Here is a 23,309-nt window from a genome sequence, read left to right on the forward strand (position 1 = left end):
TTGACTTGTGGAACGGAGTCAAACAAAATGGGGGGGTCCCCAGTTCAAATATGATTATTTTGGGGGGGGGGCGCGGCCTGAAAAGGTTGAGAACCACTGCCCTAATCGGACCGAAATGATCTGAAATGACTACATTACCATAATGCAGCCTAAACGTGGGTTGCACGGGGCGGTCCTGCCATTATGTTAGTTACTGGAGTTGCTGTGGAGCTACACAGTTCTCCACAAGACACACAAGCCCACAACATACACCATCTACAATGGACTAACTGAGCAGCAATATTAACATTCACCACACAAACGTGCATTGTTGGCAAAGTGATTGCACAGCCGCTTCAGGCATGACAACCACATTAGCGTTAGCTACATGCTAACGTTGAAAGTCTGTTAGCGTTAGCCACATGCTAAGGGCTCATGTTAAGCACCCCTGGGCACTAATCATTCAAATACAACAAACGCTATCACAGTAGTGGACACAAACATTTGTTACATTAGTAGCAGGCTGCAGTGACCTAAAAGTCTTGACAATATGAATGACAGGGCGATTTATTAGAAAATGACGGTGATTATGCTGTCCAGCTCAGCTCGCACAGCTATCACAGAGCCCTGTCGTCGTTGCTGTGTCTGACTGTGATGGCGACAGCAAGCTCTCTGCAATGCTGCTGTCTGGAAACTGTCCTCAGCATGACACGACCAATGAGAGTGAGCGCTTTCGTTGTTGCTAAGATACGATGTATGGCACATAGCGTCTCTGCCCCATAGCTTGTAGATCTCTCTCACATGATTGGCGTAGTAGTTAGGGAATTTTAGCAATATGTTTGGACCATCTGTGAAAAAATTTACTACCAATAGCTTTCTTCACCAATGTGTTCTTATAGGTGTCTAGAATCACCTCTCAATTAATGCAAACCCAAATCCTCGTGGAAAATCCTGGAGAGCCAATCAAAGTTAAGGAGCCCAGAGGGCTTGGGTGAAAAATATTTAAAACAATTAAAAGTCTAACATTAACTTGTGAGGTGTCTAACTAGGGGTTTTCAGGGGTGCTGAATCCATTCCAACCATTATTTGAGTAAAAATGTCTCCCTGGCCATATAATATTGGTATATTGGTTATTCTTATGCTGTACATTGTGTGATTGTACAGCACAGTGTATAATCAGTGGTAGGGGATTGGGGTGTTGTTGAATTGATTCTATTCTGAAAAATAAAATAAGAATATATTGCTAAACACTTGATAAGAGTGTACACCTACTGTGCACATGCTCAGTGGGATACACTGTCTGCATGTGGGGACTTAAGGAGCCCCGAAGGCTTGGGTGAAAAAAAAAAAATGAAAAGTCTCAAATTAACTTGTGAGGTGTCTAACTAGGGGTTTTCAGGGGTGCTGAATCTATTCCAATTAGTTTCCTATTAGTTTTGAGTAAAAAAAAACTACTCATTTTCCATAGGAACATATCTTATTACATATTGCAAGAAAAATGTAAAGAAATAAATGTGCAGTTCAGTCTTACTCAGCCAACTCCTCATCTTCCTCACCCCTTTTCTGATCTGCCTGGTTGATGTTTTTGCATTCTCCATTACACTTTACACAAGCAGATATACACTTGACCCCCTGCTTTTTACAGCAGCACCTGCGTGTACTACAGTCTCCCTCACAGTTGCAGCTGATGAATTTCAGTAGATAGTCTGGGGCAATGGGGTCTGTGTGGTAGGGACTGGTGCATAGCCTTCTCCCAGTTTACACCCATAGTTGAGGACATCCAGTGATGGACTTTGTAGCAGTAGCCAGTCTCTGGTTTGGAGATATGCCCGGAGAGAATATTGTGCTGCAGCTGCTGTAGTCGGGGGCAGTTTCTCTGGTCTGATATTCCCAGCAGCAGCATGCTTGCTGAACATCTCAAATCTCAAGTCCCCCAAGTCTTTTGGTGGTTTCCCGTGGTACATGAGTTTGAAGATTTCACAGCCGGCTGTGATGATGGCATCTTTCTGGGCTTGGATATCAAGAAAAACGTCCATGGCTGTCTCGGCTTGGTCCGTCTTGCAGAGTTTACGTAGAATAGTTGGTTTGCCAAAACCCAAAAATGCAGACACAGTATCACAGCCCGAGAAGCTGTGTAAGAAGAGCAGATACTTCCTGTATTTCTCTGGGAGGGCCTCTTGGATCTTTGCAACATCGTAAGATGCATTTTTTGCTGCTGTGATGAAGACGGAGTGGTCTGCTTTATGATGAATGAGCATAACCAGGATGTCCATATCCTCAGCTCTCACCTCAACAGCGGACTCTCTTGCTTCATAGAGCTGCCTGGACGATAGAAGTGTCTGCATCATCGGAGCATTGCTGTACACAGATTCCAAAGTCCAAGTTCCAAATTCCATACTACTGAATGTCTCAGCAAGTAGCAGGATGAGCTGGGCCTTGTTACTCTTGTTTTCAAGGAACCTTTCTCTAGGAATAATGTTTTGGGTGTCTGGACGAATCTGGATGTCACAGCATCCATGCTTTGTACGTCTGACGTGATCATGGTCCTTGGTCGAGTTGACATATCCGTCAAAGACCACAGTGATCCGGAGGTGCTGGCTCCCCATGGCCTTCACAAACCGGAGGTTGTTCTCAGCGATGTCCTTCCAGGTAAGGTTAGCCTCCCACTTGACATTGTGCAGAAGCCAACCACCATCAATCACAAGGCTCGGGCATGGGGGTTGCTCGACAGGTTCCACAAATGCCTTCAGGAACTTTGCTAGGGCAGCCTTGTCTGGCTTTCGCATCTTCAGTTTTTTGTCAAAAAGAGACATCGGTGTTGACGTCAACTCAAATAGTAGAGCTTCTTTGGTCTTGACTTCACACTTACAGATGATGATGAGGCGGTTGAAGAGCCTTAGTGAGTCAATAACCAGCTTCTCCCCACTCACTTTCGGGACAGATCTGAGGGTTGCTAATGACTTGACCTTGTACTTGCATTGTATCAAGAACAGTTTTCCCATCCATCTTGGCCTGTGTGGCTCTGCCAATCTCCTCTGCCTGATCCGCGTTTACTAGGTCTTTGGGAGAGCTACTAAACCCTGTAGAGAAAGACACCAGGGTCTTCCTGTCCCATATTATTGAAGGGGTTTACTTCGTCCAACCATCCAACCATGGCATTGACAGCATCGTTGTTGTGTCTTCTGATTAATGCTGCATCATCCACACTCTAAGAATAAGACAAAATCTGTGCATAGCCTTTTTGGGTGACTTTTGAGAGCTTTTGAATCTCAGTCTAAGGACCACCACAGCTGAAGCACCTTAAGCCACAAGCTACCGAATCCTCTTCCATGTTGCTGCTTACTAAGAGACAAGTGTCATGATTGTTTAACTAATGGTTGTTCAATGTAAGCAATAGGCTAGACAAAATTGATATTCTAAATTCACAGTAATCAAAAGTTTTGCCAGCAGAGGAAAATAAATGCCAAAAAGTAGATAAACTACCATACCTTAAAATCGTCCAGAAATATTTGCCAGGATGCAACACTCCCGCTCCTTCCCCACATGCAGACAGTGTATCCCACTGAGCATGTGCACAGTAGGTGTACACTCTTATCAAGTGTTTAGCAATATTTTCTTATTTTATTTTTCAGAATAGAATCAATTCAACAACACCCCAATCCCCTACCGTTGATTATACACTGTGCTTTACATTACAGCTTAACAATAACCAATATACCAATATTAGATGGCCAGGGAGACATTTTTACTCAAAAATAATGGTTGGAATGGATTCAGCACCCCTGACCCAAGCCCTCTGGGCTCCTTAACTTTGATTGGCTCTCCAGGATTTTCCACGAGGATTTGGTTTTGCATTAATTGAGAGGTGATTCTAGAAACCTATAAGAACACATTGGTGAAGAAAGCTATTGGTAGTACATTTTTGGGTCCAGGGAGGGTACACCTCTCTGATTGGTGTGGCAAGATGATTGATTGATTGATGGGTCTGTGGAATGACTGACAAAATATGCGGAAGTTGCCGGCCCACAAAAAAACTAACGAGAGACAACAAACCAAGATGGAGTCCACGGAACACCTGGTCCAGTTTGATTAATTATTAATCTCTTGAAAGCTATCGTGGAATATTGCTATGGCCACATAACTGATTAGCCTACTCACCGTTTAAAGGGAAGAAGTTCGGGACATTCTACTGAACTGGTGAGACCGCTTATTGTCTCTTTTCGGCCTGGCGAGAGTATGTTTTACCCCCTGTCTGTCTGTCCGTCCGTCCGTCCGTCCGTCCGTCCGTGTCATTATGTCTGTGTACAGCTAATCTCCGTCACCACTGGCTTGATCGCAGCGAAACTGTGCACACACACTCCCTGGATGCCAGAGCAGAACCTCTGCCCCAAATATTTCACATGGGCCTTTTATAGCATGAATCGGTACACAGTATCTCTATAGTCATTAAACAAAATGGGTCTCCCAGATTGTTCATATTCCATCCTGATTGGCTAAAAATGGCTTCCAAAGTTTGCAGGACTGCTCTGTTTTGAACAAATCAAATTTGTGATTGATTTTCAAATCATGAACACAGCATGCAATGTCCGTGAAATTGTGCACGCACATTCCCACTATGCCGAGGAAGAAATGACACTTGATTTTTTTTAAATCAGCCTCATGGTGCCGCTATATCAGGCCGATTTGTGTTTTTACCTATAACTGCACAGATATGTGTAAAACTTTGTATGCGCATTCCCTAGAGGCCAAGGAAAAACTTTTGCCTTGCATTTTTCACATCTGCATTTTATAGCGCCACCTGGAGGCCGACTTATGTAAAACAAATTTTTGGATATTACTCCTTCATTTCCACATTTCACGCAAATCAGTACATATGATCTCTATAGTCATGTGATCCTGATTGCCTAACATTGTCAAATCATGAACGTTGTGTCCGATTGCGGTAAAACTTTGCACGCACATTTGCACTACGCTGAGGAACAAATGCCACCCATTAAACATTGCCCTATTATAGCGCCACTAGGAGGCAGATTTTTTCATATTACTTTCAGATTTTATCCAAATTTCACGGTACTGTTTTTTTCATATTCCATCCTGATTAGCTAAGATTGACATCTAAAGTTTGCAGGAGTGGCCCGTTTTGAAAAAAATTACGCAAATCATAAAGTGATCAAGAAGGATCAGTCCGATCCCTCCGATTTTTCACATTCCAGCCTGATTGGCGCATTCCGAACATTGCTGCCCCACACTAACCTACCTGACCTGGCGGAGACCTGTGCTCCGAGGAGCACTTTTTCTAGTATTTTATTTGTATTTCTAGCGAGGATTTTTGGTTTTTCTGTTGGAGTGACTGAACATTCATTTGGATTACTTTCGTTCTGGAGTGGATTAAGTTTTCTTTTGGATTTCCTTTGGATTGACTTTTTGTCTCCGCTAGGCCGACACACATGGCATAGACTTATGTTTTGCACCCCGTCCGTCCGTCCGTACGTCTGTCCGTCCGTCATTCTGTCTGTATACAGCTAATCTCTGCAGGCCACCAGCAGGCCGATTTTTGCAAAACATATTTTTTGACAGTAAATAATCACGCAAATCGGTACACAGTATCTTTATAGTCATTAAACAAAACGGTTCTTTCATATTTTTCATATTCCATCCTGATTATAGCGCCACCAGGAGGCCTGGTGGCAGATTTTGTCCAGAAATCAAGCAAATCGGTTCACAGTATCTCTATGGTCATTAAACAAAACGGGGCTTTCAGATTTTTCATTCATATCTGCCTTATAGCATGTTTATGCCTTATAGCGCCACCAGGAGGCCGACTTATATAAACACATTTTGTGATTTTACTCCTTCAGATTGTATCCAAATTTCACACAAATTGGTACACATGATCTCTATAGTCATGTGATCAAGATGGATCTGTTGATTATTCATATTCTATCCTGATTGCCGAATTCTGAAAATTGCTGGCACACAATAACCTACCTGACCTAGCGGAGACCTGTGGTCCGAGGAGCACAGTCTTTTTTGGAAGCTTTTGGAGACGCGTGAACTGTGATACATAGACTTCACCATCGGCCGTGATGGAGAGCGGGAGTGGTATCACAGTGCGGCGACTAGAGGGGGCCAACGGCGAAGGCCCACCTTGGGGTGGCCCGTGTCCGTCGCTCCCTTATGGGACACCGGCCACCCGGTTCTCCACATATCCGGGTTGGAAAAGTTGGCGTTTGGTTTGGGAGAAGTATATTCATTGCATTCAGCATATCAAGTCTTTAAAACATTCTCTGCCAGGTATTCATTAATTAAATCATCCACCACTGCCAGTGTATTTACCTTATTTTGAAGATCCATGGAGAGCCACGGAAGCCACGATGTGGACACGGATGTAAACTGTCTAGGGGGAGGGTCTCGCCAATCCATCGGGAAAAAAATGTTTTACCGTGATCGTCCATTTTGTTGTTATCGGCAGTTGAATATGGCTTGTTTTCACACAAAAAAGCTGAACGGCTCGGCAACAGATTTGAACCTAAAACACATATGAAGGTGTTATGTGTTTCCAGAGAGGTAACACCCCAAAAACACAACATGAAGAATTTGAACTGACCTTTTAATTGATAATAATTGTATAAATACTGCATGTTTATGATTCCAGACGTGTTCACCACAGACCAGAGTATCCAACACCCAGCTGTGTGTCTATGAAGAGTGACCAGTCTATGAGTATACCTCATAACTTCAGTAATGAACCTGGACCTTCAGACACAAAGTATGTGAATCCTCCTATACAATAGACACACTATAACACTGTACAATATACAACCTATAACACTATACAATATACACACTATAACACTATACAATATACAGACTATAACACTATACAATATACACACTATAACACTATACAATATACACACTATAACACTATACAATATACACACTATAACACTATACAATACACACTATACAATACACACACTATAACACTATACAATATACACACTATAGCACTATACAATATACACTATAACACTATACAATATACACACTATAACACTATACAATATACACACTATAACACTATACAATATATAAACTATAACATTACACAATATAAACATTATAACACTGGACAATATAAACACTATAAAACTATACAATATACTGTACACAACAACGTGATCTCATGCAAAGTTACATGTGCACATTTTGCCATTTTTATTTTTAATAACTGTATAACTGTATAAACATTTGTATGATTCCAGAAGTCTTCACCACAGACCAGAGTCCCCAACAGCCAGCTGTGTGTCTATGAAGAGTGACTGGTCTAAAGGAATGGTTCCTGACTTCAGTAATGAACTGGGACCTCCACACTCAAAGTATGTGAATCCTTCTATACAATATACACACTATAACACTATACAATATACACACTATACCACTATACAATATACACACTATAAAACTATACAATATACACACTATAACAATATATACAAAACTAGAACAAGACAAAGTGATCTCATGCTAAGTTACAAATTATGAAAAAAAGAAAAGAAAAAGACACAGAGTCTAATAACAGTGTGTCCTGTCCAATGTTTATCTATAGATTATACGTTACTATGTGTGCAGTAGAGGGTAGCACGGGTCCCCCCGGAACCGAGAACCGAGTCCCGAATTTTTATACTCCATCCTGATTGGCGAATTCTGAACATTGCTGGCCCACAATAACCTACCTGACCTGGCGGAGACCTGTGCTCTGAGGAGGACTTTTTCTAGTTTCTTTCTTTTTTGCGAGTGTTTTGGAGCGTGAACTGTGATACATGGAACAATATGAGCGTGCGTGCGAGGGTGCGTGAGACGCAGACTTGACCATAGGCTGTGATTCATGATCTGTGTGTTTGATTAATGCTTTGTATTTATGTGTGATTCAGTTATATAAAGGGGTTAAACTTAACTGCAACTTAAGAGCTTTACCTATGTTTGTGTCTGCTGTTTATTTATTTAAGTATATTCATTGCATTCAGCATATCAATTTTATTTTTAAGAAGATCATTTGCAATCCTTGAATTTTAGTAATTGTCAATATCAAATATCTGACCGTTACAAGTTTGTCATAGCTTCATTTGATTGGCTCAGCGACAGATTTGAACCAAAAACACAGATGAGGCAACCCCCCAAAAACACAATGTAAAGAATGTGAACTGACCTTTTCATTGATAATAATTGTATAAATACCGCATGTTTATGATTCCAGAAGTGTTCACCACAGACCAGAGTCTCCAACACCCAGCTGTATGTCTATGAAGAGTGACACATCTAAATATCATCCTCCTGACTTCAGTAATGAACCTGGACTTCCAGACTCAAAGTATGTAAATCCTTCTATACAATATACAAACTATAACAATATACACAACACTAGAACATGACAAAGTGTTCTCATGCTAACTTACAAATTATGAAAAAAAGAAAATAAAAAGCCACAGAGTCTAATAACGTTGGGTACTCCCTGTACAATGTTTATCTATAGATTATAAGTTACTATGTGTGCAGTAGAGGGTAGCACAGGTCCGTTCAGCGGTCTGCCATCAGAATAGTCACACCAGGGACCACATCTGGGGGCCCGAAATTCAGTTTTCAGCTTCACCCAGCTGAATGCTGCCCATGAAGGAGGGGCAGTTAGTGGTTAAGTGTGTTTCTCAGGGAAACATTGACACATTGCCAGGGCCGGGAATTAAACCTGGGACCATCTGCTTCCCAGGCGTGATAAATACTGCATGTTTATGATTCCAGACGTGTTCACCACAGACCAGAGTATCCAACACCCAGCTGTGTGTCTATGAAGAGTGACCAGTCTATGAGTATACCTCATAACTTCAGTAATGAACCTGGACCTCCAGACACAAAGTATGTGAATCCTCCTATACAATAGACACACTATAACACTGTACAATATACAACCTATAACACTATACAATATACACACTATAACACTATACAATATACAGACTATAACACTATACAATATACACACTATAACACTATACAATATACACACTATACAATATACACACTATAACACTATACAATATACACACTATAACACTATACAATATACACACTATACAATACACACACTATGCAATATACACACTATAACACTATACAATATACACACTATAACACTATACAATATACACACTACAACACTATACAATATACACACTATAACAATATATACAAAACTAGAACAAGACAAAGTGATCTCATGCTAAGTTACAAATTATGAAAAAAATAAAAGAAAAAGACACAGAGTCTAATAACAGTGTGTCCTGTCCAATGTTTATCTATAGATTATACGTTACTATGTGTGCAGTAGAGGGTAGCACGGGTCCCCCCGGAACCGAGAACCGAGTCCCAAATTTTTATACTCCATCCTGATTGGCGAATTCTGAACATTGCTGAACCTGTGCTCCGAGGAGCACTTTTTCAAGTTTCTTTCTGTTTTGGGAGTGTTTTGGAGCGTGAACTGTGATACATGGAACAATATGAGCGTGCGTGCGAGGGTGCGTGAGACGCAGACTTGACCATAGGCTGTGATTCATGATCTGTGTGTTTGATTAATGCTTTGTATTTATGTGTGATTCAGTTAGATAAAGGGGTTAAACTTAACTGCAACTTATGAGCTTTACCGCTTGTGTCTGCTGTTTATTTATTTAAGTATATTCATTGCATTCAGCATATCAATTTTATTTCTAAGAAGATCATTTGCAATCCTTTTAGTAATTGTCAATATCAAATAACTGACCGTTAGTTTGTCATAGCTTCATTTGATTGGCTCAGCGACAGATTTGAACCTAAAACACAGATGAGGCAACACCCCAAAAACACAATGTAAAGAATGTGAACTGAACCTTTTCATTGATAATAATTGTATAAATACTGCATGTTTATGATTCCAGAAGTTTTCACCACAGACCAGAGTCTCCAACACCCAGCTGTGTGTCTATGAAGAGTGACACGTCTAAATATCATCCTCCTGACTTCAGTAATGAACCTGGACCTCCAGACTCAAAGTATGTAAATCCTTCTATACAATATACACACTATAATAATGTACACAACACTAGAACATGACAAAGTGTTCTCATGCTAAGTTACAAATTATGAAAAAAAGAAAATAAAAAGCCACCGAGTCTAATAACGTTGTGTACTCCCTGTCCAATGTTTATCAAGTTACTATGTGTGCAGTAGAGGGTAGCACAGGTCCGTTCAGCGGTCTGCCATCAGAATAGTCACACCAGGGACCACATCTGGGGGCCCGAAATTCAGTTTTCAGCTTCAACCAGGCTACCAGCTGAATGCTGCCCATGAAGGAGGGGCAGTTAATTGTTAAGTGTGTTTCTCAGGGAAACATTGACACGTTGCCAGGGCCGGGAATTAAACCTGGGACCATCTGCTTCCCAGGCGTGATCTCTACCCACTCATGACGCCCCAAATGATTTACATAGGGCATGTGGTGTCTTTTGCATCCTCGGTACAGAACTATCTAATTTCCTTAAAAAAGATAGTTTGTCCTGCCGGGCCATGTCCAGTCCAGATGGGGCTTGCACCAGCAAACCATCTATTGGGGGATTGACCGCAGGGTCTTTGAACAGCTGAAACTCAATTACTTCAGCGTCACAGTGTTTTTTGGCCAACACCACACCAAGTTTCATGGCATCAAAACTGTAATAGAGTAGAAGCAAACATTTAAAATATTGTCCACTGTTACCACACATGATTTTCACAAAATATTACTGTGTTCATGAAACAGAATAGCTAATACAATGACCATGATAATCACCTGAAGCGTTGGTAGCTCTTAATGTGTGGGAGTTTGCAAAAGTAGGCACTCAGATGCTGCTGCCAATCGTAGCCTTCAACCAGCACTGTGCCATCTCCATGTCCTACAAGCTGGGAGATGTTCACTCCCTTCACCTCAGAGCTTTTAGTCACCACCGTAGCAATGTTTGCCAAGGTGTCCACTCTGCTCTTCCTGAAGACTTGCTCGAAACGTCCAAAGCACCAGTCAGGGCCAAACTTGGTTGTGCTTAGTCCACAGCTGTTTCTCCAACTCCATAGTTGTTGAACATAATGATGCACATAGCTGATGACTGCATTTCTGCCCTTACCTTATAACATCCCTTCATCGATTAAGTAATTCACTTGCTTCGTTTAACCATCACAGTGGACACCGAATAGGCAACACTTGAGAGCAGTGAGAAAAAGCAATGTGCTAACCTGAAGAGGGAAAGAAGGGTAGTGCACCTGAGACAGAAGGCGAGATAGAACACCCCTCCAGGTGTGGAGGAGCCTAGAGACAGCTGCAATTCCTCACAAGTCTTGTTACTGTCAGGTGTCATCTCCTGGTACAACTCTCACTCGCTTTGAGCATGTGCAAGGTGGTCTATCTGCTCCTCCAGTTTGTCTGATATTTGCTCATCATTTAGATTGACATTTTGGCGCAGCTGGTAGTTGTTTTATCATTACAGAACAAATCGGTCCTGGGTTTGGTGCTTGTTATCTGAGGGAGAGTCCCCTTCCACAGCCGTTTGAAGCAGCCCAGACCAACAACACGTTGCCCTGCAAAGACAGCATTTTGTATTGAGTATAAGATTGGATTAAATGGGTTGTATACTGTACATGGGTATTACACATCCTATAAAAACAAATGCTGTAATAGTTTTTCACTGGCTGCAATTGCATTTTTTACCAGCAATTTTCGTTTTTTTACCGTTTCAACTGGTCACAGAAAATGTATATTCATTATGATCGCTTGTCCGACAGTTTGTAAAAAACATTCCAACCACGACCGCCCCTTGCCTTGCAACAGCATGTTGAATATACCATCTTGCCAAAAATGCACGCTTTTCTTACCTTTTCAACTGGTCACAGAAAATGTATATCCTTTATGATCACTCTTCCGATCGTTTGTAAACACACCCGGTATCAGTGTGCGTCGCCCAGAGAAAAAACATTCCAACCACGACATATAGCATGTCTCGCAAAATGCAAGTAAAAAAAAGTCAACTCAAGATACAGCTGTTTTCATGAAAACGCTAAACAGGAAGTCGACGGAGGCGGAAATCTTCGGATGACGTTATTTCCGGATCCGTGTTAGTAGAAAGTGAAAGTGATCACTCGGGTGATAGGGAACAGCCCAATCTTTTATAAAACCAACTAAAAAACAAAGAGTCGTCATAAGTCATCCTTGGCAGTATTTGCAATTGGACGATGTCTCATCATAAGTAGCACTTGGCAGTGAATGAGTTAAGCCTACTAGCCATTGCAAGAGTACTGTTGTTTACTAACAGAACACTCCAGTGGTTGTAGAGTACTGTTGTTGACTAACAGAAACACTCCAGTGGTTGTAGAATACTGTTGTTGACTAACAGAAACACTCCAGCACTCCAAAAATAATTCTACTGATGATAGGTGTTGCGCTCGATCTCAGTAATCCATCTCCCAGGGGTTTAGTGTACGTTGTGAAACGGGGATAGACTCCTGCTCTCTGGCTGATGCTGACAATAAGCCTCTCCAATCTACTACTACAGTATTTGTTACTTGTTAAAGCCATGCAGTCATTTCAGTGTGGCTAAAATCTGGGGCACCAAATAGATCAGGGCCTGCACTGACTGCATTCATTAATATTAATTATATGATTTAAGTCATTTAAGTCTATTGTATACTCATAATAAATCATGAATATTAATTATATTATGTAATTTAAGTCTATTGTATAGTCATAATAAATTACTTTCATCTCTACAGAGAGAAGACTGGACTGAAGACACCCACTCAAACCAGAAGTGGACAAAGTAAGACAGACTTAACATTAACATTTCATGTTAAAACTGACACATTGTTTAATCAGTGTCCATGTCTAAATTGAAAATAACCATCTATCAAGTCTGAATAAAAACAAATGACCTCATTTTATTTATTTATTTAGGCTGTTTTACTTCATGAATTGCAGATTTTCTAGAGGTTGTTTAACTAATAATGTGCATACACAACGGTAAGGAAGCATAAACCTGAATGTTTAAAATGCATGAACTCTCTTCTCATAGCAGATGTCAGTCTGCAGGAGGATATAAAGGATTATAAGATCAGTTTGAACAGTCTTGATCGTGTGACATACGTCACTGAAGTGTCCTCCCTCAGCAGCATCTACACAGAGCTCTACATCACAGTGGGAGAGAGTGAAGGGGTTAATACCCAACATGAGGTGTGGCAGCTAGAGACAGCTTTCAAGAAGAAGACCCTCCATGACAAACCAATCAACTGCTCTGACATCTTTAAAACCCTCCTTGATAGAGAGACACCCAGCAGAAGAGTTCTGACCAAAGGCATCGCTGGCATTGGAAAAACATTCTCTGTGCGTAAGTTCACTCTGGACTGGGCAAAGGGATTGGAAAATCAAGATGTAAATCTCCTGATTCCCTTTTCATTCCGGGAGCTGAACTTGGTCAGAGATAAGCAGTACAGTCTTCTCACACTGATCCATGTTTTCCACCCAAAATTAAAGAAGGTCACAGCAGAGCAGCTCGCTGTCTGGAAAGTTGGCTTCATCTTTGATGGTTTGGATGAAAGCAGGTTTTCAATGAAGTTCCACAAAAATGACATTGTTTCTGATGTCATAGTGACATCATCAGTGGATGTGCTGTTGACAAACCTCATCAAGGGGAATCTGCTCCCCTCAGCTCTCCTCTGGATAACTACCAGACCTGCGGCAGCCAATCAGATCCCTCCTGCATGTGTTGACATGGCAACAGAAGTGCAAGGGTTCACAGACCCCCAGAAGGAGGAGTTCTTCAGGAAGAGATTCAGAGATGAGAAGCTAGCCAACAGAATCATCTCACACTTGAAGACATCAAAGAGCCTCCACATCATGTGTCACATCCCAGTCTTCTGTTGTATCACTTCTACTGTTCTGGAGGACATGGTGAAGACAGACAAGACAGGACAGCTGCCCAAGAACCTGACTGGGATGTACGGCCACTTCCTGTTGATTCAGACAAAGAGGAAGATGCTGAAGTATGAAGAGCCACATGAGCTGAATCAACAGCATTCAAGCTCAGTAAAGGGTGATGGTGACAGGAGGCCGAGTGCGAAAGCAATGAGTCAAAAACCAAGGGCAAATTCTATGCAGGCGAAGATGATGACCTGGTTGAAGAACACGTCACAAAGACTACTTGGAGTGAGTGCAACAACTAGCATTCCTCCAATGTCCAACACTGACAGGGAGGTTCTTCTGAACCTGGGCAGGCTGGCGTTTGAACATCTGGAGAAAGGTAACATCATGTTCTACCAAGAAGACCTGGAAGAGTGTGGTCTTGATGTGAAAGAAGCCTCACTGTACTCAGGAGTGTGCACAGAGATCTTCAAAAGAGAGAGTGTGAAATTCCAGAGAATGGTCTACAGCTTTGTTCATCTGAGTATCCAGGAGTTTCTGGCTGCAGTCTATCTGTTCCACTGTTACACAGAGAAGAACATGAAGGTACTGGAGCCATTCCTGGGAGTTGATGTCAGTTCTTTGGATGACTTCCTGCGGAGAGCCATGGAAAAAGCCCTAAAAAGTGGAAATGGCCACCTGGACCTCTTTGTCCGCTTCCTTCATGGCCTCTCACGAGAGACCAACCAGAGGCTGTTAGGAGGCCTGCTGGGTCAGAAAAAGAACAATCCAAAGAGCATTCAGAGAGCCATCGACAACCTGAAGGAGATGACCACTAAAGATTATTCTCCTGAGAGAATTGTCAACATCTTCCACTGTTTGATGGAGATGAACGACCACTCAGTACATCAGGAGATACAACAGTACCTAAAGTCAGGGGACAGATCAGAGACAGGACTGTCTGAGTCCCAGTGTTCAGCTCTGGCCTTCATGCTGCAGATGTCAGAGGTTCTGGATGAGTTGAACCTGAACACATACAACACATCAAAGGGGGGGCGATGGAGACTGGTCCCAGCTGTGAGGAACAGCAGAAAGGCTCGGTTAGTAGTCATATAGAAAACTTACTAGAACAGAGTCAATCTACCTTCACACCTATAACACTATAACTCATTGGTTAATATAAAAGCTCACATAATAACTAGGTCGCAGATCTGTCCAGGTCACAAATAATGTATTGTGTGTAGCTATATGAGCGAATAAAGGCCAGTCCCCAGTGAAGCAGGATAAACACAAGACTGAGGCTTAAAAATACTGCTAGATGGTCCACTGGACATTTTTTCTATTTATTTTTAACTGACTGACAATGTTACCCTGCACTATGCAGAACTAAACACACACAATCACAGTGTCATTACAGTATCCTGTCCTATGCAGTGGTAAAGTGCCTGTCCACCACCACAAAGGTTGTGGGTTCGAATCCACCGTGTTACATGTTGAACGTCTATACGAAAACAATTGGCCCGTACTGGTGTTACTCCAGAGTTATTAACTGAGCAGAGTGACCGTGTGCCTCATTGTAAATCCTCATGGCTACAGGCACAAAGGACAGATCAAGTCTCATAAAGATCCAGCGGGAAAAGGGAATACATGCAGAGGACACATGTCCCGTATGTGAAATGTACAGTGACAAATAACAACTAAAGCTGATTACATTATTATTGTTATGATTATTATGATGATTATTATTATTATTATTATTATTATTATTATTATTATTATTATTATTATTATTATTAATAATAATAATATTAATAATAATATTGATAATAATATTATTAATAAGCCAATATTTGCTAAATATAAGGCCAAGTTGCTCAAACTAGCGGCACTAACGCTACTCGCAGATAGGACTTCTTAGTTGACTTCCTTGATAGTGAATTGGATTTAAAATGTTTGGATCTGTATTTACAGACTTGTTGGCTGTGACCTCAGAAAGACACACTTTGAAGTTGTGGCTTCAGCTCTCAGCTCTAATCCTTCACATTTAAAAGAACTGGACCTGAGTGACAACAACCTGGGGCTGGAAGATTCACCGGAGCTGGAAGATTCAGGGCTGGAAGATTCACTGGAGCTGCTGTGTGCTGGATTAAAGAGTCCACATTGTTATCTGGAGATTCTCAGGTCAGATTAATTTAACATAATGTAAATATCATATGAATACAGCGGTGAGACCTTATTTGAAGAGTGTGAATAAGGTTGATAGCAGGGTTACCCACACTGACTAGAATAATGATAAAGTACACTGGTAGTTCAACTCGACATAGAAGTGTGTGTTGTTCAGGAGGCTTTTGATGAGGGGGCACGGTGGTGCAGTCGGTAGCGCTGTCGCCTCACAGCTAGAAGGTCCTGGGTTCGATTCCCGCAGGGGATGCTGTGGACGCTGGGGGCGTGTTCTCTCCTCCACGTCATCAGTGACCATACCCTAGGTGGGGTTGGCGAAAGGGCCTCTCTTTTTTTGCATGTTCTCCCCGTGTTCCCTAGGGTAGGTACCCTCACAAAAACATGCAGTAATCCTGGTCACTATACTGCCTCCCCCTGGCCAGCCGGGGAGCCTGATGGAAGGGAACTGGTTGGAATAACGTGTTCCTTCCACGCGCTACGTCCAACCAGGGAAACTCTCCCCTGTCAGGTGATAAGAAGGCCAGTTGGCTCTCATGCATTGAAGGAGGCATGAGCTCGGCCCTGGCCTCCCTAGGTTGGCAGAGGGAAGGTAGTGCCCAGGATTACATAGACAATTGGCACTGGGTGTAAAAAATGGGGTTACAAAATCGTGGGATAAAAAAAAAGGAGGCTTTTGATGACTTGGCACAGATCAAGGTCACCAGACACGTCCAATAGTTTCTTGACTATTATACACTGAACAGTACCGTAGGTATTGGAGAGATCTATGAAATATGTTTTGTTATTAGTTTGTGCTCAAATCCATAGTTTTAGGTCAGCTTGGAGTATAAGTGACCTGATGCATTGGAGTAGCCTCTCATAGAGCTGGTAGGTGATGCAGAGAAGGGAGATGGGACAGTAGCTCATTGGGGATGATGGGTCTTTTCCATATTTTTGGGATTACAACAACCTTGGCCTTTCTCCAGGCAGATCGGGTCGTTTTCTGTTGCATACATAAATTCAATATTTCTAGGAGTCAGGTCTTTTTGTTTTCTTTTAGAGTTTTGTCAAAGGCCTTTGCACCCCAGAGGAGCAAAGGGTTTAAAGTGCAAGGACACTTGCACTTTAGGGTTGTGTACTTATCTTGTCATGATGTAACTAGTCCAATAGCCGACATAAATTGCTCCATCATTGCTCAATTGATTAGAAACAGCTCTCAAAGTCACTCTTTTAGCATATAAATGAATGCAAACTAAGCTGATTCTGACAGTAGCCTGTATATAACATCACAAAACCCTGTACGAAGAGTATTTTATAGATTGTTGATTGTTGATGTTACTATTTGAAGATCCGCATCCGCAGATCCAGTCTAATTCCTTCTTTCCTTCCAGTGAAAATGGCTAAATCAACAGGAAGTCTACCTTTTTCTTTAAGATCAAGTAAAGATGATTTAGTTAATGTTACTCCTTCTTAGGGTTCAGCTCTTGTATCTCTACTCCTAACCCTAACAGTCAGACTGGTTACTTTTTCTTGCCATGTAATAATATCTGATGTTTGATTCTTCATTTAGACTGACTAACTGCTGGTTGCCAGAGAGATGCTGTGAAATTCTGGTCTCAGCTCTACGTTCGAATCCATCCCTCCATCTCAAAGAACTAGACCTGCGTTTCAACGTCCTAAATGATTCAGCACTGCAGCTGTTCTCTGGACTGAAGACTCTCCAGTGAGTGGAATGAACTATGTCCATGTTTTTTTACTTCATTGTTTCTATTAGAATGTTTCAATAGTTGGTAGGCAGGCTGGGGGGGAATATGAGTAAAATGAATGTGCAATACATCACCTACATGCAAATTAATCATACTATTATTGTTATTATTCCGATGTGATGCGAGAGTGCAGTCTAGCCAACACCAACTTAGGACTCCTGAATCGCTGCCCTCCACACTCTCTTATCTAGCTTCAGGGTCTTTAGCTCTACAGTATTGTTAGCTAAGCTGTCGCGCCGCAGTGCATCTACGTGGGTGGTGCGCTTCTTGCCTTTCCTGGCTTTGCCCTAGGTTGGCTCCCACAGTGTCAGTTTGCTTGCCACTAGTTCCGGGTGCCTGACGCAGTGCCCTGCCAGTCTCATCCTTCATCCTATCTCTGACTTTGTCTGGGACCCATGCCCGGATATAAACAAACGATGTCTCGGTGGAAAGACGAGTCTCTCTTCTTTCCACCTGAAAAAAAAAAACATTGTAACCGCGATTGTCCATTCTGTAGTTATAGGCACTTGAATATACTGTAGATTGTTTTCACCACAAACGCAATCTGGGAAAACAAATCCGAGATCAATTATTTTTTATAAATCTGATTGTAGCGGACAGTGTGAAAATGTTTTAGATGACGTCATTTCCGGGTGTATATTTCTCTCGAAGTCAAGGCATCATTCATAGGTTGGCGAAGAGCGCCCTCTAGCGTAATCTTTAAAAAACAACAAAAGCGTTGGATGACGTAATATTGCATCCATGGCATTCAATGTGTTAACTGTCAGTACTTTTGTTTTCTTGTCATTTAGCTTGAGGCGGGTCTTCCTGCACTCCATTTCTACTCCCAGTAGTAGTTCCCTTCCTTTCTCTGCTGTATCTGAGACTACGGCAATGTCATCTGCGTAGTCGAGGTCAGTAATCATGATGGGGTGTACTCGCCTTGACTTCCTCGGGACCAGAGTGAACCTCAGTGCCTCCTCTCTGCCATTGATTGCGAGTCTCAGGGCATGGTCCATCGCTATAATGAACATGAAAGGGGACAGAGCGTCACCCTGTAGGATGCCCGCTAGGATCTCAAAGCCTTTGGAGTCACTGTTGTGGGTTTGAACCTTGGCTCAAGTCTGGCTGGAGCTTGTCTCCATCATCTGAACCATCTTCTCAGGAATTCCATAGGCCCAGAGAAGGTTCATGAGTTTCCCCCGGTGGATGGTGTCAAAAGTCTTTCTGATTCCTTACTCCTTCCAGTTCCCTCCTCGGCGCCAGTATCTGCCCACCTGACACCTGTTGTTTGCTCCGGGCGGAAGCCGTTCTGTGAGTTTCTCAGTAGAGGGTCTAAGATGGGTCTTGGCGACTTGTGAGCTCAGGCTGATGCCCCGGTAGTTGTTCTTCTTGGTGAGATCGCCTGACTTTGATACTGGAACGATGATCATTGTGCGCCAAAGCTTCGGCAGTTAGCCAGACGTGTGTGCTTGGTTGATAAAATCCAACACCACCTTGTCTATGGGCAAATACTTCAGAACCTCTGGTGTCACTCCATCCTCCCCGCAACTCTTGTCACACTTGATAGTAGCCTTGGCCCTCTGGTACTCATCCATGGTGAATGGTCCATCTGGTACGGGAAGGTCATTGAAGACAGGAGCTATTGGATCATCCTCTTCCTTGGTTGAAGGGGGATTTCCTAGGAGTGTTTTGAAGCGCTAGTACCATGTTCAACTCGTTCCTCTTCGTTTCTCCCCGTATCGTGGAAGTCTGAACTTCCAGCTCTTGCCATGCTTCTGGTTAGCATGCGCCTCTTCAATGTCCCTGATCTTTTGGGTCAGCTCCTGTTGTTCCATTGTTGCATACACTTCGTATACAGTAGCTCCTCCTTCCTCCACTTATATTCCTCCCTCAGACCCTCTCCGTTTCGGTCAGCTCAGACCCGTATAGCTCGCTATTAATGACATTTATTGTCTCCGCCAGAGGTGGAGAGTATGTTTTCGTTCTTGTCCTTCCGTGTGTCCCCCCGTCTCAGCCAAGCTAACATTGGTCAAGCTTCGTGTGACACGTGACAATATTGTTGTCACCAATGCTCTGATTGGCTAGCGAGACGCATGATGACATAGAAACCTATAAATAGGTGTCACCTTCCATCAGCCAAGCTAACATTGGTCAAGTGACACGTGACAATATGTAATATAAATAGGTAAGACAGGATTAATCAGGAACAGTACTGGCGGAGACCTGTGCTCCGAGGAGCACATTTTCTAGTTATTATTATTATTATTATTATTATTATTATTATTATTTTAATCAAAACAATACTTCACCTCTGAGCTCTGATTCTTTTCATGTTCCTTCATCAGTCAGTAAACATTTTTGTCCCTTTTGTTATACAACATGAAAAGGGATCAAATGTAGCATATTAATATGTTTAGTTATCACTAATGTTCATGAAACTACATTACAAGCAGTGTTGGGTAATGTTACTTGTTTAAAGTAACTCGTTACGTTACAGGATTACTGCCATTTAAAAAAAGTATTCTGTTACGTTAAAAGATTACCTTCTGAGGAAAGTGACTTGTTAGGTTACTTTTGCGTTACTGAAGATTAAAACCCATTTGCAAGGAATGATATTTCCTATGTAATATCCCCTCATTACGAGTAAAATGGTAAACATAAAATCAAGAGAGCAGCCTATCAGAGTGGCCACAGTGTGGAGCTGTGCTGGGCTTCACCAAGCATACTGACATATCTAATTTGCATTGACCCTTCTCTTTACATCAACAAATCCAAAAATCATGAATACTTCCACGACCGTACTAAAGGATAACCTCTCTGTCTTCTCTCAATCTCTGTCAACAGGTGCGACAAATTAATGTAAGACAAAACCAAACCAGTCAGTCAGTCAGTCAGTCGCGTGACACTGTCACACCAAAAGTGGTGACCTATTGAATAGAATGATTACACAATCAACACAGATTGCTGGCTGTTGGCAAGGCACACAATCCCCAATTTTTGTGTAACATCCGTGCAACTTTCCGTTGACAGAGACGCGCTCATTCATTTACCAGGAAACGGCCCAAATGTGTCGGATGGATTTAAAATGTCCTTTGTGGCAACAGAAGGAACAGGAACATATAGGTCTGAAATGTAATGTAATCTAAGAAATGCCATTGTTTAGGACCCATTGTTTACCCCAGCACTGATTGCTAGTTACATTAATATATTACTTAACTACTGAAAAACTTTGATGTTGTACTTCTTACAGAGTGAAACATGGAGGACATGAACACTGGAATAATCCTCAACTCCTTACAAGATGTGAGTATATGTCTGTCTGTCTGTCTGTCTGTCTGTCTGTCAGACAGACATGTTATACTCCTCCCTCCCTGGATGTTGTCCTGAAAACTCTTCAGTAGCTTCCAGTGAATTCAGGTGGTTTCTCTGCTCTTGGCCTGGTCCTTAACGCCAGCAGGACTAAGGTTATGTGGTTTGACAGAAACGATGTCAGTCAATATATCTCTCTCTCTCTCTCTCTCTCTCTCTCTCTCTCTCTCTCTCTCTCTCTCTCTCTCTCTCTCTCTCTCTCTCTCTCTCTCACTTCCAATTCCATCATAAATGGAGCAGTACTGTATGAGTAGTTTTACTCTTAGAGAGACAGACCTGGTTCTATTAGCCTGTTGTACATGTTGCACTTTGAACCCTGGAGAGAGTCCTGGAAGCTCACAACATGTCACCCTGCTACGCCTTGTAGATCGGCTATATTTCAAAAACAAGCTCACAACGTGTCTCATCATCACACAGCGTAATGAATGACATGGTGAACGGTGAGTTGGCATTGGCTGGATGTTTGTGGGATGCGGGTTTGTGAGGGCAGGCCATATTATGGCATGCTATGTAGGTGATTGATGTGGTTGGCAGTTATAACATAGTTTGGGAATATATTAAACTAGAAGGTCGGGCCGCTACGCGGCCCTCCCGTCTAGTAGCCTGGCCCGCACATCGGAGACAGAGACAGAAGAGCGTGTAGACGTTCCTTGCAACACCGGTGCTTGTTTCTCGCACATGATTTGGCAACGCGCAAAACGAAAGCGAAACCTAACTGCAGCATGCAAACCGAAAGCGAAACCTAACTTTATCATGCAAACCAAAAGCGAAACCTAACATGCAACTGTGTCCGTGCAAACCGAAAGCGAAACCTAACTGCATCATGCAAACCAAAAGCGAAACCTAACATGCAACTGTGTCCGTTCCCTGTTCCCTGGTACAGCCAGTTTGCGGATTGTAGTATATTAAATTAAATGTGAGAAAATGTGTGGAATGTGTGGAAGCAAATGATGCTAGCAAGTGAAAAGAAAGAAGAGTTCATATAGATGAGATTGTAGAAATGTTTATAATTTATATAAAATAGATGTCAGGGCCGCTTTGCGGCCCTCACATCTAGGCCCGATCCGAGGTTGGTCCAGACAGAGTCCAAAACTCATCATTGTCCCAAAACATTTCGACTGTCATCCCTTCTAAATAGTCAATTTCCTCCTCGTTCTGTAATGGTGTTCCTACAATATTGACATCTTCTCTTTCTACCTGGCTGTCATTTGCGTGGCTCAAAGTCAACACATCATTACCATCGTACCACCACTCGTCATCGTCTCCAAACAATTCCTCTGTCATCCCTTCTAAATAGTCAATTTCCTCCTCGTGCTGTAGTGGTGTGTGTAACAGATTCACATCATCATCCTCTTTATCCTTGCCCACATTGTATTGTTCAAGTTCTTCCCTATTTACTTGGCTGGTGTCTTCTTGGCTCAAAGTTAAGACACCATCGCTATTGCACCATCGTTTAAACTCCTCATCGTTCCTAAACATTTCGACTGTTATCCCTTCTAAATAGTCAATTTCCTTCTCGTTCTGTAATGGTGTTCCTACAATATTGACATCATCATAGTTTCTTCTCTGTAGGTTCTTCTCTGTCTAACTGGTTGGCGTTTTCGTGGCTCAAATTTAACACATCATTACCTCGTACCACCACTCGTCATCGTCTCCAAACATTTCGACTGTCATCCCTTCTAAATAGTAAATTTCCTCCTCATCCTTCAATGGTGTGGCCAACAGTCTGATACCATCATCATCCTCATTGTCGATCGATTTCAGTGGACTGGAATTTTGCCGTTTGTCAGGACCTTCAGGTTTCAGCTTCTTTGAGTGTGTCCTTGAATAGTGTTCTGTCTCTGTGGGCTGTCTATGGACTGTCATCCCTTCTAAATAGTCAATTTCCTTCTCGTCCTTTAATGATGTTCACAATATTGACATCATCATCGTTTTTTCTCGTGTCTATCTTGTGGGAAACAGTTTTGTTTCCGTTGGGAAACATTAATTTGCACCATCGTTCAAATTCTTCATCGTCCCAAACCATTTCGACTGTCATCCCTTCTATAGTCAATTTCCTCCTCGTTCTGTAATGGTGTTCCTACAATATTGACATCATCATCGTTTTTTCC

At 42.2% G+C, this 23,309-nt stretch overlaps 1 protein-coding gene across 5 annotated transcripts in view; it reads left to right on the forward strand.

Moving 5' to 3' along the window:
• LOC308098476 (protein NLRC3-like) overlaps positions 1-23,309 on the forward strand; it is a 42,877-nt gene that overhangs the window by 13,657 nt on the left and 5,911 nt on the right. The window contains exons 4-13 of one of the 5 annotated variants that reach the window (XM_080446846.1): positions 6,635-6,748; positions 7,248-7,361; positions 8,240-8,353; positions 8,779-8,892; positions 9,948-10,061; positions 12,799-12,845; positions 13,098-15,021; positions 15,893-16,102; positions 17,652-17,804; positions 21,080-21,132. In XM_080446846.1, coding sequence (XP_080302972.1) covers positions 6,635-6,748; positions 7,248-7,361; positions 8,240-8,353; positions 8,779-8,892; positions 9,948-10,061; positions 12,799-12,845; positions 13,098-15,021; positions 15,893-16,102; positions 17,652-17,804; positions 21,080-21,132 — 2,957 coding nt within the window. The remainder of the gene's footprint in view (positions 1-6,634; positions 6,749-7,247; positions 7,362-8,239; positions 8,354-8,778; positions 8,893-9,947; positions 10,062-12,798; positions 12,846-13,097; positions 15,022-15,892; positions 16,103-17,651; positions 17,805-21,079; positions 21,133-23,309) is intronic. The other 4 variants (XM_080446847.1, XM_080446848.1, XM_080446849.1 and 1 more) reach the window with 4 other exon arrangements.

This window comes from Gymnoscopelus braueri (genome assembly GCF_963280865.1).
Source record: "Gymnoscopelus braueri genome assembly, chromosome: 13".
In the NCBI taxonomy this organism is placed as follows: Eukaryota; Metazoa; Chordata; class Actinopteri; order Myctophiformes; family Myctophidae; genus Gymnoscopelus; species Gymnoscopelus braueri.